The 17,028-nt window shown below is 40.9% G+C and overlaps 1 protein-coding gene across 1 annotated transcript in view; it reads left to right on the top strand.

The window, feature by feature from the left end:
- The window catches only part of ube2g2 (ubiquitin-conjugating enzyme E2G 2 (UBC7 homolog, yeast)), a 37,338-nt gene extending 21,340 nt beyond the window's left edge, over positions 1–15,998 (top strand). The window contains exons 4-6 of the mRNA XM_014165761.3: positions 2,545–2,663; positions 13,950–14,090; positions 15,332–15,998. Of these exons, the coding sequence (XP_014021236.2) occupies positions 2,545–2,663; positions 13,950–14,090; positions 15,332–15,444 (373 nt within the window). The 3' untranslated portion in view covers positions 15,445–15,998. The remainder of the gene's footprint in view (positions 1–2,544; positions 2,664–13,949; positions 14,091–15,331) is intronic.
- The last annotated feature ends 1,030 nt before the right edge of the window (positions 15,999–17,028 follow it).

Below are 17,028 nucleotides of genomic sequence, written 5' to 3'. Positions count from 1 at the left end.
GAATAATCTGAATCATCTGAATAACCGGAATAATCTGAATCATCTGAATAACCTGGATAATCTGAATCATCTGAATAACCGGAATAACCGGAATAATCTGAATAACCTGGATAATCTGAATAACCTGGATAATCTGAATCATCTGAATAACCGGAATCATCTGAATAACCTGGATAATCTGAATAACCGGAATAATCTGAATAACCTGGATAATCTGAATAACCTGAATAAACTGCTTGCCCCAGCATGTAATACAGCAGTCTAATGAAAGCACAGCCTTATGGGAACAGGGTTCCATTTGGTACGCAGCCACTGGCTGTCCACAGAGCCTTACATCAGAAGCACCTCCCCCTTTAGAGAACAGAGCAGCACCTCCCCCTTTAGAGAACAGAGCAGCACCTCCCCTTTAGAGAACAGAGCATCACCTCTCCCTTTAGAGAACAGAGCAGCACCTCTCCCTTTAGAGAACAGAGCAGCACCTCCCTCCCCTTTAGAGAACAGAGCAGCACCTCCCTCCCCCCTTAGAGAACAGAGCAGCACCTCCCTCCCCTTTAGAGAACAGAGCAGCACCTCCCTCCCCTTTAGAGAACAGAGCAGCACCTCCCTCCCCTTTAGAGAACAGAGCAGCACCTCTCCCTTAGAGAACAGAGCAGCACCTCCCTCCCCCCTTAGAGAACAGAGCAGCACCTCCCTCCCCTTTAGTGAACAGAGCAGCACCTCCCTCCCCCCTTAGAGAACAGAGCAGCACCTCCTCCCCCTTTAGAGAACAGAGCAGCTCCTCCCTCCCCTTTAGTGAACAGAGCAGCACCTCCCTCCCCTTTAGTGAACAGAGCAGCACCTCCCTCCCCTTTAGAGAACAGAGCAGCACCTCTCCCTTTAGAGAACAGAGCAGCACCTCCCTCCCCTTTAGAGAACAGAGCAGCACCTCTCCCTTTAGAGAACAGAGCAGCACCTCCCTCCCCTTTAGAGAACAGAGCAGCACCTCCCTCCCCCTTTAGAGAACAGAGCAGCGCCTCCCCCTTAGAGAACAGAGCAGCACCTCCCTCCCCTTTAGAGAACAGAGCAGCACCTCTCCCTTAGAGAACAGAGCAGCACCTCCCTCCCCTTTAGACAACAGAGCAGCACCTCTCCCTTAGAGAACAGAGCAGCACCTCCCTCCCCTTTAGAGAACAGAGCAGCACCTCTCCCTTAGAGAACAGAGCAGCACCTCTCCCCTTTAGAGAACAGAGCAGCACCTCCCTCCCCTTTAGAGAACAGAGCAGCACCTCTCCCTTAGAGAACAGAGCAGCACCTCCCTCCCCTTTAGAGAACAGAGCAGCACCTCCCTCCCCCCTTAGAGAACAGAGCAGCACCTCCCTCCCCCCTTAGAGAACAGAGCAGCACCTCCCTCCCCTTTAGTGAACAGAGCAGCACCTCTCCCTTAGAGAACAGAGCAGCACCTCTCCCTTAGAGAACAGAGCAGCACCTCTCCCTTAGAGAACAGAGCAGCACCTCTCCCTTAGAGAACAGAGCAGCACCTCCCTCCCCTTTAGTGAACAGAGCAGCACCTCTCCCTTAGAGAACAGAGCAGCACCTCTCCCTTTAGAGAACAGAGCAGCACCTCCCTCCCCTTTAGTGAACAGAGCAGCACCTCTCCCTTAGAGAACAGAGCAGCACCTCTCCCTTAGAGAACAGAGCAGCACCTCTCCCTTAGAGAACAGAGCAGCACCTCTCCCTTAGAGAACAGAGCAGCACCTCCCTCCCCTTTAGTGAACAGAGCAGCACCTCTCCCTTAGAGAACAGAGCAGCACCTCCCTCCCCTTTAGTGAACAGAGCAGCACCTCCCTCCCCCCTTAGAGAACAGAGCAGCACCTCCCTCCCCCCTTAGAGAACAGAGCAGCACCTCCCTCCCCCCTTAGAGAACAGAGCAGCACCTCCCTCCCCCCTTAGAGAACAGAGCAGCACCTCCCTCCCCTTTAGAGAACAGAGCAGCACCTCCCTCCCCCTTTAGAGAACAGAGCAGCACCTCCCTCCCCCCTTAGAGAACAGAGCAGCACCTCCCTCCCCCCTTAGAGAACAGAGCAGCACCTCCCTCCCCCCTTAGAGAACAGAGCAGCACCCAGTAGGTTTTAGGCTGTTGAGTGGGTTGATCTGCCGGATTGTGGTTCAACATGAAGCTGAGGTCAGACACATCATGGTGGCGTTAAAATGTTCCTCTTGGATTTCACAGCTATCTTCTACTCTCCTGCTCAGATCAAAAGTGCCTTTGTAATATTTGGTTCGCGATTAAGCTAAGTTTTTTTTATTTATTTTTTTTTTATGATTTTCCCCCCCCCCCCCCCCCCCCACCATGACCTTTGACATCTGACCCAGATCCATAAGAAAAATTATTTTCGTTTCTAATCTAAATGACGAAAAAATGTGCAGATGCAGAATGTATCACCCATTGAGCTATAAATTATTCATATGATACGTCGTATTGTAAAACAAAAAACACAACTTCTCTCGTCATCACTTCTGCGGCCTAACTAACCCCTACCTGTGTCCTGTGTGTTTTCTAACCAGGGGTCCAGAGGATACCTGTTTTGAAGGCGGAGTATTTCCAGCCCTCCTGTCTTTCCCGTCAGACTACCCACTCAGTCCTCCTAAGATGAGATTCACCTGTGACATGTTTCACCCAAACAGTAAGTCAACATACCAGTACCAGTTAAATGTTTGGAGAAACCAACTCATACCAGTACCAGTTAAATGTTTGGAGAAACCAACTCATACCAGTACCAGTTAAATGTTTGGAGAAACCAACTCATACCAGTACCAGTTAAATGTTTGGAGAAACCAACTCATACCAGTACCAGTTAAATGTTTGGAGAAACCAACTCATACCAGTACCAGTTAAATGTTTGGAGAAACCAACTCATACCAGTACCAGTTAAATGTTTGGAGAAACCAACTCATACCAGTACCAGTTAAATGTTTGGAGAAACCAACTCATACCAGTACCAGTTAAATGTTTGGAGAAACCAACTCATACCAGTACCAGTTAAATGTTTGGAGAAACCAACTCATACCAGTACCAGTTAAATGATTGGAGAAACCAACTCATACCAGTACCAGTTAAATGTTTGGAGAAACCAACTCATACCAGTACCAGTTAAATGTTTGGAGAAACCAACTCATACCAGTACCAGTTAAATGTTTGGAGAAACCAACTCATACCAGTACCAGTTAAATGTTTGGAGAAACCAACTCATACCAGTACCAGTTAAATGTTTGGAGAAACCAACTCATACCAGTACCAGTTAAATGTTTGGAGAAACCAACTCATACCAGTACCAGTTAAATGTTTGGAGAAACCAACTCATACCAGTACCAGTTAAATGTTTGGAGAAACCAACTCATACCAGTACCAGTTAAATGTTTGGAGAAACCAACTCATACCAGTACCAGTTAAATGTTTGGAGAAACCAACTCATACCAGTACCAGTTAAATGTTTGGAGAAACCAACTCATACCAGTACCAGTTAAATGTTTGGAGAAACCAACTCATACCAGTACCAGTTAAATGTTTGGAGAAACCAACTCATACCAGTACCAGTTAAATGTTTGGAGAAACCAACTCATACCAGTACCAGTTAAATGTTTGGAGAAACCAACTCATACCAGTACCAGTTAAATGTTTGGAGAAACCAACTCATACCAGTACCAGTTAAATGTTTGGAGAAACCAACTCATACCAGTACCAGTTAAATGTTTGGAGAAACCAACTCATACCAGTACCAGTTAAATGTTTGGAGAAACCAACTCATACCAGTACCAGTTAAATGTTTGGAGAAACCAACTCATACCAGTACCAGTTAAATGTTTGGAGAAACCAACTCATACCAGTACCAGTTAAATGATTGGAGAAACCAACTCATACCAGTACCAGTTAAATGTTTGGAGAAACCAACTCATACCAGTACCAGTTAAATGTTTGGAGAAACCAACTCATACCAGTACCAGTTAAATGTTTGGAGAAACCAACTCGTACCAGTTAAATGTTTGGAGAAACCAACTCGTACCAGTTAAATGTTTGGAGAAACCAACTCATACCAGTACCAGTTAAATGTTTGGAGAAACCAACTCATACCAGTACCAGTTAAATGTTTGGAGAAACCAACTCGTACCAGTACCAGTTAAATGTTTGGAGAAACCAACTCATACCAGTACCAGTTAAATGTTTGGAGAAACCAACTCATACCAGTACCAGTTAAATGTTTGGAGAAACCAACTCGTACCAGTTAAATGATTGGAGAAACCAACTCATACCAGTACCAGTTAAATGATTGGAGAAACCAACTCATACCAGTACCAGTTAAATGTTTGGAGAAACCAACTCATACCAGTACCAGTTAAATGTTTGGAGAAACCAACTCATACCAGTACCAGTTAAATGTTTGGAGAAACCAACTCGTACCAGTTAAATGTTTGGAGAAACCAACTCATACCAGTACCAGTTAAATGTTTGGAGAAACCAACTCATACCAGTACCAGTTAAATGTTTGGAGAAACCAACTCATACCAGTACCAGTTAAATGTTTGGAGAAACCAACTCATACCAGTACCAGTTAAATGTTTGGAGAAACCAACTCGTACCAGTTAAATGTTTGGAGAAACCAACTCATACCAGTACCAGTTAAATGTTTGGAGAAACCAACTCATACCAGTACCAGTTAAATGTTTGGAGAAACCAACTCATACCAGTACCAGTTAAATGTTTGGAGAAACCAACTCATACCAGTACCAGTTAAATGTTTGGAGAAACCAACTCATACCAGTACCAGTTAAATGTTTGGAGAAACCAACTCATACCAGTACCAGTTAAATGTTTGGAGAAACCAACTCATACCAGTACCAGTTAAATGTTTGGAGAAACCAACTCATACCAGTACCAGTTAAATGTTTGGAGAAACCAACTCATACCAGTACCAGTTAAATGTTTGGAGAAACCAACTCATACCAGTACCAGTTAAATGTTTGGAGAAACCAACTCGTACCAGTTAAATGTTTGGAGAAACCAACTCATACCAGTACCAGTTAAATGTTTGGAGAAACCAACTCATACCAGTACCAGTTAAATGTTTGGAGAAACCAACTCATACCAGTACCAGTTAAATGTTTGGAGAAACCAACTCATACCAGTACCAGTTAAATGTTTGGAGAAACCAACTCATACCAGTACCAGTTAAATGATTGCTGTCTGAGTTCCTAACTCAGTCTGACGGTCCTGGGACACTACATGTTGCTGTCTGACGGTCCTGGGACAGTACATGTTGCTGTCTGACGGTCCTGGGACAGTACATGTTGCTGTCTGACGGTCCTGGGACAGTACATGTTGCTGTCTGACGGTCCTGGGACAGTACATGTTGCTGTCTGACGGTCCTGGGACAGTACATGTTGCTGTCTGACGGTCCTGGGACAGTACATGTTGCTGTCTGACGGTCCTGGGACAGTACATGTTGCTGTCTGACGGTCCTGGGACAGTACATGTTGCTGTCTGACGGTCCTGGGACAGTACATGTTGCTGTCTGACGGTCCTGGGACAGTACATGTTGCTGTCTGACGGTCCTGGGACAGTACATGTTGCTGTCTGACGGTCCTGGGACAGTACATGTTGCTGTCTGACGGTCCTGGGACAGTACATGTTGCTGTCTGACGGTCCTGGGACAGTACATGTTGCTGTCTGACGGTCCTGGGACAGCATGCTTTACAGGGGGACAGCATGCTTTACAGGGGGACAACATGTGTTTTTTTTTCTCCTGATAAGTTTTAGCAGCCTTTCATCCAGAAAGACTTAAAGCGTTTTATTTTTTATTTTTGTTGCAAGTTAAGCCAGGCATTTGTAAGTTTTACAAACCTGTTCTTGAAGTTAAAACACAGTAACAGGCTAGTGCACTACCAGGGGCCCCGTACAGGCTAGTGCACTACCAGGGGCCCCGTACAGGCTAGTGCACTACCAGGGGCCCCGTACAGGCTAGTGCACTACCAGGGGCCCCGTACAGGCTAGTGCACTACCAGGGGCCCCGTACAGGCTAGTGCACTACCAGGGGCCCCGTACAGGCTAGTGCACTACCAGGGGCCCCGTACAGGCTAGTGCACTACCAGGGGCCCCGTACAGGCTAGTGCACTACCAGGGGCCCCGTACAGGCTAGTGCACTACCAGGGGCCCCGTACAGGCTAGTGCACTACCAGGGGCCCCGTACAGGCTAGTGCACTACCTGCTAATACCTGCTCTGCCCAGCCAATACCTGTTAATACCTGTCAATACCTGCTCTGCCCAGCCAATACCTGTTAATACCTGTCAATACCTGCTCTGCCCAGTCAATACCTGTTAATACCTGCCAATACCTGTTAATACCTGCTCTGCCCAGTCAATACCTGTCAATACCTGTTAATACCTGTCAATACCTGTTAATACCTGCCAATACCTGTCAATACCTGTTAATACCTGTTAATACCTGCCAATACCTGTCAATACCTGTCAATACCTGTTAATACCTGTCAATACCAGCCAATACCTGTCAATACCTGTTAATACCTGTCAATACCTGTCAATACCTGTCAATACCAGTCAATACCTGTCAATACCAGTCAATACCTGTTAATACCAGTCAATACCTGTTAATACCAGCCAATACCTGTTAATACCTGCCAATACCTGTTAATACCTGTTAATACCTGTCAATACCTGCCACTACCTGTTAATACCTGCTCTGCCCAGTCAATACCTGTTAATACCTGCCAATACCTGCTCTGCCCAGCCAATACCTGTTAATACCTGTTAATACCTGCCAATACCTGCTCTGCCCAGCCAATACCTGTTAATACCTGCAAATACCTGTTAATACCTGCTCTGCCCAGCCAATACCTGTTAATACCTGCCAATACCTGTTAATAACTGTTAATACTTGATAATACCTGCCAATACTTGTTAATACCTGGGACATCTAAATATGAGAGCGGACAGAATCAGTGGTGTTGTTGTGCTGCTCCCAGTGGGAAGAGAGCACCACATATGGGTTCAAATACTGTTTGAAGTCCTTCAAATACTTGTGGCATTTAGCTTTGGCCTGCATGAATGTGCCAGATTTGGGTTGTGTTTTGACAATGTTATTGTTTCCTAAACCAGGTAAGCTCAATCAAGCCCAGATAAAGTATTGTCGATGATTTTTCGAATGGTATTTGAACCCAGGTGTGGAGAGTAGAGCCCTATTCTGTGCTGTGGCCTGTCTGACGATGTGTAGTGGTTGTGATAATTAGAAGCCGGCAGTACATGGACACCTCTCTTGAGTTTTCTCACGTGTTTTGTAAGACAGTAGAGACTAACCTGGCCCTTTTTTGTTCTGTCCTGGCAGAGAGCCAGCTAGATACTGTGAGAATGTGTGTGTGTGTGTGTGTGTGTGTCGTTTTAGTATGTGTCCCTGTAGGGCATAGACTGGGACATTGTACCTTACCTTGCTTTTCACCCTCCCCAACAAAAGCCAGATGCTGACAGTTTGAAAACATCCAATATTGGGTGTTAACCTCGTATGGTGTGAATCCTTTTGGAACATGATACTGCTAGATTGTTGTTGAACGTTAGCGATTACTTTGTTTTGAAGCATAATGAATTCCCCATGGCTTTTTTTAACATTTTACATTTTAGTCATTTTTTAGCAGACGCTCTTATCCAGAGCGACTTACAGTAGTGAATGCATACATTTCATACATTTTTTGTTTTTTCTCTCCATACTGGGTCCCCCCCCCCCTGTGGGAATCGAACCCACAACCCTGGCGTTGCAAACACCATGCTCTACCAACTGAGCCACACGGGACCACTACTCTTAAAAAGCCCTAGTTTCTGTCAGACCCACTGCATCACCCGTCATCTACCCAGATCTTCTCCCAGAAGCCTTTGTTCTGTGGGGTTTCATCTGCTACTGTAACGTTTCTCTAGTCCGTGCCGTGAGGTACTTGGATGGCTCGGGCCTGGGTGGTCCGAAGGGAAAGCGTTAAAACAGAAGCTTCTGGCAGCGCCTCTCAGCGCCCCACACCTTTTTAGCCCTGATAGTCTATGGTTTAACTGCGACTGTAACATTATTTTTTTTTGTTCTCCTGTGGCATGGTGATGTGGCACGGTGAGGGCTCGGGGGGGGAAATTGAGGCTAGCCACAAGATAACACATTGCAAACAGGAAGCACTTTATCAGCCTGCTGGCTGCTGGGAGGACAGATCACTATCCCTGGGAGAGGCCCAAATGCACCCTATTCCCTATACAGTGTACTATTTTTGACCAGGGGCACTATATATAGGGAATAGGGTTCCATTTGGGATGCAGCCTCTTGCTCTATCCCTCCACGGCCTAGCAGAGTAGATGGGATCTGATCTGCTGTATTGCAGTGGTCTGTGGTGGTGGCTGCTAGAACTGACAGACTGCTTTGATTCACCAGCAGCAGGGCTGCTCTGATTTAGATTGGAATCCAATCTCCAGCCCGTCTCTCTCTCTCTCTCTCTCTCTGTCTCTCTGTCTCTCTCTGTCTGTCTCTCTGTCTCTGTCTCTGTCTCTCTCTCTCTCTGTCTCTCTCTCTCTCTGTCTCTCTCTCTCTCTGTCTCTCTCTGTCTCTCTCTGTCTCTCTCTCTCTCTGTCTCTCTCTCTCTCTCTCTCTCTCTTCTGTCTCTCTCTCTGTCTCTCTCCGTGTCTCTCTGTCTCTCACTCCCTACTACAGCTCAAAGATCCTTCACAAAAAAAAATTGAACTAAGAACAGATATAGTCCTTGGTTCACTCCAGACTTGACTGCCTATGACCAGCACAAAAACATCCTGTGGCGTTCTGCATTAGCATCGAATAGCCCCCGCGATATGCAACTTTTCAGGGAAGTTAGGAACAAATAACACAGTCAGTCAGCCTTTTTCAAACTGAAATTTGCATCCTGCAGCACTAATTCCAATTGGGACACTGTAAAGTCCATGGAGAATAAGAGCACCTCCTCCCAGCTGCCCACTGCTCTGAGGATAGGAAACACTGTCACCACTGATAAATCCATGATAATCGAGAATTTCAATAAGCATTTTTCTACGGCTCGCCATGGTTTCAACCTGGCTACCCTACTACCCTACCCCGGCCAACAGCTCTGCACCACCCACAGCAACTGATCCACCTCTACGCAGGCGACACCATTCTGTGTACATCTGGCCATTCTTTGGACACTGTGTTAACAAACCTACAAATGATTTTCAACGCCATACAACTCTCCTTCCGATGCCTCCAACTGCTCTTAAACGCTAGTAAAACCAAATGCATGCTCTTCAACCGATCGCTGCCCGCACCTGCCCGCCCGTCCAGCATCACTACTCTGGACGGTTCTGACTTAGAATATGTGGACAACTACAAATACCTAGGTGTCTGGTTAGACTGTAAACTCTCCTTCCAGACTCACATCAATCATCTCCAATCCAAAGTTAAATCTAGAATTGGCTTCCTATTTCGCAACAAAGCATCCTTCACTCATGCTGCCAAACATACCCTCGTAAAACTGACCATCCTACCGATCCTCGACTTCGGTGATATCATTTATAAAATAGCCTCCAATACCCTACTCAACAAACTGGATGCAGTCTATCACAGTGCCATCCGTTTTGTCACCAAAGCCCCATATACTACCCAGTACTGCGACCTGTATGCTCTCGTTGGCTGGCCCTCGCTACATATTCGTCGCCAAACCCACTGGCTCCAGGTCATCTATAAGTCTTTGCTAGGTAAAGCTCCGCCTTATCTCAGCTCACTGGTCACCATAGCAGCACCCACCCGTAGCACGCGCTCCAGCAGGTATATCTCACTGGTCACCCCCAAAGCCAATTCCTCCTTTGGTCGCCTTTCCTTCCAGTTCTCTGCTGCCAATGACTGGAACGAACTACAAAAATCTCTGAAACTGGAAACACTTATCTCCCTCACTAGCTTTAAGCACCAGCTGTCAGAGCAGCTCACAGATCACTGCAGCTGTACACAGCCAATCTGTAAATAGCCCATCCAACTACCTCATCCCCATATTGTTATTTATCTTCTTGCTCTTTTGCACTCTAGTATCTCTACTTGCACATCATCATCTGCACATCTATCACTCCAGTGTTAATTTGCTAAATTGTAATTACTTCGTCACTATTGGCCTATTTATTGCCTTACCTCCTTACTTCATTTGCACACAACTGTATATAGACTTTTCCTATTGTGTTATTGACTGTATGTTTGTTTACTCCATGTGTAACTCTGTGTTGTTGTTTTCAGTGTCTCACTGCTTTGCTTTATCTTGGCCAGGTCGCAGTTGTAAATGAGAACTTGTTCTCAACTAGCCTACCTGGTTAAATAAAGGACTTGTTCTCAACTGGCCTACCTGGTTAAATAAAGGACTTGTTCTCAACTAGCCTACCTGGTTAAATAAAGGGTTATATATATAATATATAAATACCTGGTTAAATAAAGGGTTATATATATAAGGTTATATATATAAATACCTGGTTAAATAAAGGGTTTTATATATATATATATATATAAATACCTGGTTAAATAAAGGGTTATATATATAAATACCTGGTTAAATAAAGGGTTTATATATATTATAAATACCTGGTTAAATAAAGGGTTATATATATAATATATAAATACCTGGTTAAATAAAGGGTTATAATATATAATATATAAATACCTGGTTAAATAAAGGGTTATAATATATAATATATAAATACCTGGTTAAATAAAGGGTTATAATATATAATATATAAATACCTGGTTAAATAAAGGGTTATAATATATAATATATAAATACCTGGTTAAATAAAGGGTTATAATATATAATATATAAATACCTGGTTAAATAAAGGGTTATAATATATAATATATAAATACCTGGTTAAATAAAGGGTTATATATATAATATATAAATACCTGGTTAAATAAAGGGTTATATATATATATATAATATATAAATACCTGGTTAAATAAAGGGTTATATATATATATATATAATATATAAATACCTGGTTAAATAAAGGGTTATATATATAATATATAAATACCTGGTTAAATAAAGGGTTATATATATATATATATATATATATATAATATATAAATACCTGGTTAAATAAAGGGTTATATATATAATATATAAATTCCTGGTTAAATAAAGGGTTATATATATATATATATATATATATATATATATATATATATATATATATATATAAATACCTGGTTAAATAAAGGGTTATATATATAAATACCTGGTTAAATAAAGGGTTATATATATATATATATAATATATAAATACCTGGTTAAATAAAGGGTTATATATATATATAATATATAAATACCTGGTTAAATAAAGGGTTATATATATAAATACCTGGTTAAATAAAGGGTTTATATATATATATATATATATAAATACCTGGTTAAATAAAGGGTTATATATATAAATACCTGGTTAAATAAAGGGTTATATATATAAATACCTGGTTAAATAAAGGGTTATATATATAATATATAAATACCTGGTTAAATAAAGGGTTATAATATATAATATATAAATACCTGGTTAAATAAAGGGTTATAATATATAATATATAAATACCTGGTTAAATAAAGGGTTATAATATATAATATATAAATACCTGGTTAAATAAAGGGTTATAATATATAATATATAAATACCTGGTTAAATAAAGGGTTATAATATATAATATATAAATACCTGGTTAAATAAAGGGTTATAATATATAATATATAAATACCTGGTTAAATAAAGGGTTATATATATAATATATAAATACCTGGTTAAATAAAGGGTTATATATATAATATATAAATACCTGGTTAAATAAAGGGTTATATATAAATACCTGGTTAAATAAAGGGTTATATATATATATATATATATATATATATATATATTATATATATATATATATATATATATATATATACCTGGTTAAATAAAGGGTTATATATATAAATACCTGGTTAAATAAAGGGTTATATATATAAATACCTGGTTAAATAAAGGGTTATAATATATAATATATAAATACCTGGTTAAATAAAGGGTTATAATATATAATATATAAATACCTGGTTAAATAAAGGGTTATAATATATAATATATAAATACCTGGTTAAATAAAGGGTTATAATATATAATATATAAATACCTGGTTAAATAAAGGGTTATAATATATAATATATAAATACCTGGTTAAATAAAGGGTTATATATATAATATATAAATACCTGGTTAAATAAAGGGTTATATATAAATACCTGGTTAAATAAAGGGTTATATATATATATATATATATATATATATATATATATATATATATATATATATATAATATATAAATACCTGGTTAAATAAAGGGTTATATATATAAATACCTGGTTAAATAAAGGGTTATATATATAAATACCTGGTTAAATAAAGGGTTATATATATAATATATAAATACCTGGTTAAATAAAGGGTTATAATATATAATATATAAATACCTGGTTAAATAAAGGGTTATAATATATAATATATAAATACCTGGTTAAATAAAGGGTTATAATATATAATATATAAATACCTGGTTAAATAAAGGGTTATAATATATAATATATAAATACCTGGTTAAATAAAGGGTTATAATATATAATATATAAATACCTGGTTAAATAAAGGGTTATATATATAATATATAAATACCTGGTTAAATAAAGGGTTATATATATAATATATAAATACCTGGTTAAATAAAGGGTTATATATAAATACCTGGTTAAATAAAGGGTTATATATATATATATATATATATATATATATATAATATATAAATACCTGGTTAAATAAAGGGTTATATATATAAATACCTGGTTAAATAAAGGGTTATATATATAATATATAAATACCTGGTTAAATAAAGGGTTATATATATATATAATATATAAATACCTGGTTAAATAAAGGGTTATATATATATATAATATATAAATACCTGGTTAAATAAAGGGTTAGGGTTATATATAATATATAAATACCTGGTTAAATAAAGGGTTATAATATATAATATATAAATACCTGGTTAAATAAAGGGTTATAATATATAATATATAAATACCTGGTTAAATAAAGGGTTATATATATAATATATAAATACCTGGTTAAATAAAGGGTTATATATATAATATATAAATACCTGGTTAAATAAAGGGTTATATATAAATACCTGGTTAAATAAAGGGTTATATATATATATATATATATATATATATATATATAATATATAAATACCTGGTTAAATAAAGGGTTATATATATAAATACCTGGTTAAATAAAGGGTTATATATATAATATATAAATACCTGGTTAAATAAAGGGTTATATATATATATATATAATATATAAATACCTGGTTAAATAAAGGGTTATATATATATATAATATATAAATACCTGGTTAAATAAAGGGTTAGGGTTATATATAATATATAAATACCTGGTTAAATAAAGGGTTATATATATATAATATATAAATACCTGGTTAAATAAAGGGTTTTATATATATATATATATATATATATATAATATAAATACCTGGTTAAATAAAGGGTTATATATATAAATACCTGGTTAAATAAAGGGTTATATATATATATATATATAATATATAAATACCTGGTTAAATAAAGGGTTATATATATAAATACCTGGTTAAATAAAGGGTTATATATATAAATACCTGGTTAAATAAAGGTGAAATAAATACGTAAATAAAGGTGGAAAAAAAGGGCCACAGTTGTACTGAAATGAAAAGATGCTTTTCATCAAAATGAAAGTACTACATGCATCCTTCAGTTTCTGGGTTTGTGTCGTGTACTGTGTGATCCCGTATTGTGTTCTCCTCTCTCTCCTTCTCCTCAGTTTACCCAGATGGCCGTGTGTGTATCTCTATCCTGCATGCTCCGGGAGATGACCCTATGGGCTACGAGAGCAGTGCTGAGAGATGGAGTCCTGTCCAGAGTGTGGAGAAAATCCTACTGTCTGTAGTCAGTATGTTAGCAGGTCAGTACTTCCTGTACTTCCTGTAGTCAGTACTGAGAGATGGAGTCCTGTCCAGAGAGAAGATATTACTGTCTGTAGTCAGCAGGTCAGTACTGAGAGATGGAGTCCTGTCCAGAGAGAAGATATTACTGTCTGTAGTCAGCAGGTCTGTACTGAGAGATGAAGTCCTGGCGGGCGGGCGGGGCTACAAGTGATCTGAGCCCTTTTGGAAAAATGTGAATAGAGCTGTACTCCCTGGTCTCTTCCTGTACTCCCTGGTCTCTTCCTGTAGTCCCTGGTCTCTTCCTGTAGCCCCCGGTCTCTTCCTGTAGCCCCCGGTCTCTTCCTGTAGTCCCCGGTCTCTTCCTGTAGCTCCCGGTCTCTTCCTGTCGCCCCCGGTCTCTTCCTGTAGCCCCCGGTCTCTTCCTGTCGCCCCCGGTCTCTTCCTGTAGCCCCCGGTCTCTTCCTGTAGCCCCCGGTCTCTTCCTGTAGCTCCCGGTCTCTTCCTGTAGCCCCCGGTCTCTTCCTGTAGCCCCCGGTCTCTTCCTGTAGCCCCCGGTCTCTTCCTGTAGCCCCCGGTCTCTTCCTGTAGCCCCCGGTCTCTTCCTGTAGCCCCCGGTCTCTTCCTGTACTCCCTGGTCTCTTCCTGTAGCCCCCGGTCTCTTCCTGTAGCCCCCGGTCTCTTCCTGTACTCCCCGGTCTCTTCCTGTAGCCCCCGGTCCCTTCCTGTAGCCCCCGGTCCCTTCCTGTAGCCCCCGGTCCCTTCCTGTAGCCCCCGGTCCCTTCCTGTAGTCCCCGGTCCCTTCCTGTAGCCCCCGGTCCCTTCCTGTAGTCCCCGGTCCCTTCCTGTCGTCCCCGGTCCCTTCCTGTCGCCCCCGGTCCCTTCCTGTCGCCCCCGGTCTCTTCCTGTCGCCCCCGGTCCCTTCCTGTCGTCCCCGGTCCCTTCCTGTCGTCCCCGGTCCCTTCCTGTCGCCCCCGGTCCCTTCCTGTCGCCCCCGGTCTCTTCCTGTAGCCCCCGGTCTCTTCCTGTAGCCCCCGGTCTCTTCCTGTCGCCCCCGGTCTCTTCCTGTAGTCTCTCTGCTCCAGACTACAGTCCAAAGCAGTTTTCTCCGCGTACTGTAGCCATCTCAACCTCCAGAACAGACTAATTCACTCAACATAAATTGACATACTTGAAAGCTAATATTGGTGCTGTTGTTTTAATTCGACGTTTTGGTATTTGCCACTCTAAAAGCCGTTCTCTCCTCTACCTTTCCCTCCAGAGCCCAACGATGAGAGTGGAGCGAACGTTGATGCTTCCAAGATGTGGCGCGAGGACAGGGACCAGTTCTACAGCCTGGCCCAACAGATCGTCCGCAAGTCCCTGGGTCTCTAACAACAACGGCGGTCCCAAAATGGCACCCTATTCCCTATAGCGCGTACTACTTTAGACGAGAAAAAAAGTTCAATGAGCCCTGGTTAAAAGTAGTGCACTATAAAGGGAACGGTGTGCCATCTGAAACCAATCTGTAAGGTTCCAACCTACCGCTTCCATTTCACCTCAACATGTCGCCAGGACAGGAAGTTGTCATAACCAGGAAGTTACAGGAGACTACAGTGACAATTAGACTAGCTAGTAAGCATGGGAGACGGCAGATGTCTGATTTGCTCCATCTCTGGCTGTTTCCATGGGTATGATGAACCCCCGCCCCCCCCCCAAAAAAAAACGAAAAAAAAACATTTGACTCAAATGACCCGTTTTTTGTTCCGTTGTCAGCCTTCTCTCTCTCTCTCTCTCTCTCTCTCTCTCTCTCTCTTTATATTGTTTTCTCCAAAGGAATATGTTTAGCTTGTTACTACCCAGAATACCATTCACTCTGTAATATGGCTACGTAGAGGTGCTGTGACTCATTTCGAATAGTAAATACATAATAAAAGTGTTTGTGAGAACTTTGTCAAATGTTCTGTAATAGAAGATATCTTTTATTAATACTGACTAGACACACGAATGGTTCATCCTGTTTTAAAGTATTCTCCCATGACCATCCTTCTAAAAAAAAAAATCCTCTCGTCGACTCAACTATTGAAAATTGTCTTGAGGCTAGTTTTGGAGTAATAACATCAATGTGGGGAATAAAGCATTTCGTTTCTGGGGAGGTACGTTTTTTTTATTTTTTTTTGGGCCCCTCCCCCCAAAAAAACACATTGAAGATATTACTATTATACAGACCTCTGTCGTTGTCTGTTTTGAATGTGGTGCGGATAAAGATTATTTAGGCTGTGGCGTCATTTGCTGTGTCTCTCCAAAGGGGGTTGGTAGTCCGTAACCATGACGCGTAGTTACGAAGACTCCGCCTCTCATTTCTGCGCTGTTTATTTCCGTTAGAACGACTGGCAGGAAAATATGGCCGGAGCCTAGGACGATGGATAAATAGAGATATTTCATCAAAAGGTTTGAAAATAAATATGAGGATATTCCTCTGAGAAGAATGAAGGCCTGTTTGTGATGATTATTTAACCAACAACAACTCCCATCAGTAGCAGCAACTCCCAACAGCAACAACAACTCCCATCAGTAGCAGCAACTCCCAACAGCAACAACAACTCCCATCAGTAGCAGCAACTCCCAACAGCAACAACAACTCCCATCAGTAGCCAGCAACTCCCATCAAATCAATTGTATTTGTGACATACACATGGTTAGCAGGTGTTAATGCGAGTGTAGCGAAATGCTTGTGCTTCTAGTTCTGACCATGCAGTAATATCTAACAAGTAATATAACAATTTCACAACAACTACCTTATACACACACAAGTGTAAAGGAATGAATAAGAGTATGTCAACAGCAACAACTCCCATCAACAATAACAACTCCCATCAACAACAACAACTCCCATCAACAATAACTCCCATCAACAACAACAACTCCCATCAACAATAACTCCCATCAACAATAACAACTCCCATCAACAACAACAAC

This window comes from Salmo salar, chromosome 21, assembly GCF_965601325.2.
Source record: "Salmo salar chromosome 21, fSalSal1, whole genome shotgun sequence".
NCBI lineage: Eukaryota > Metazoa > Chordata > Actinopteri > Salmoniformes > Salmonidae > Salmo > Salmo salar.
The sequence above is the reverse complement of the archived record's forward strand: the minus strand, read 5'-3'. Positions and strand labels throughout refer to the sequence as shown.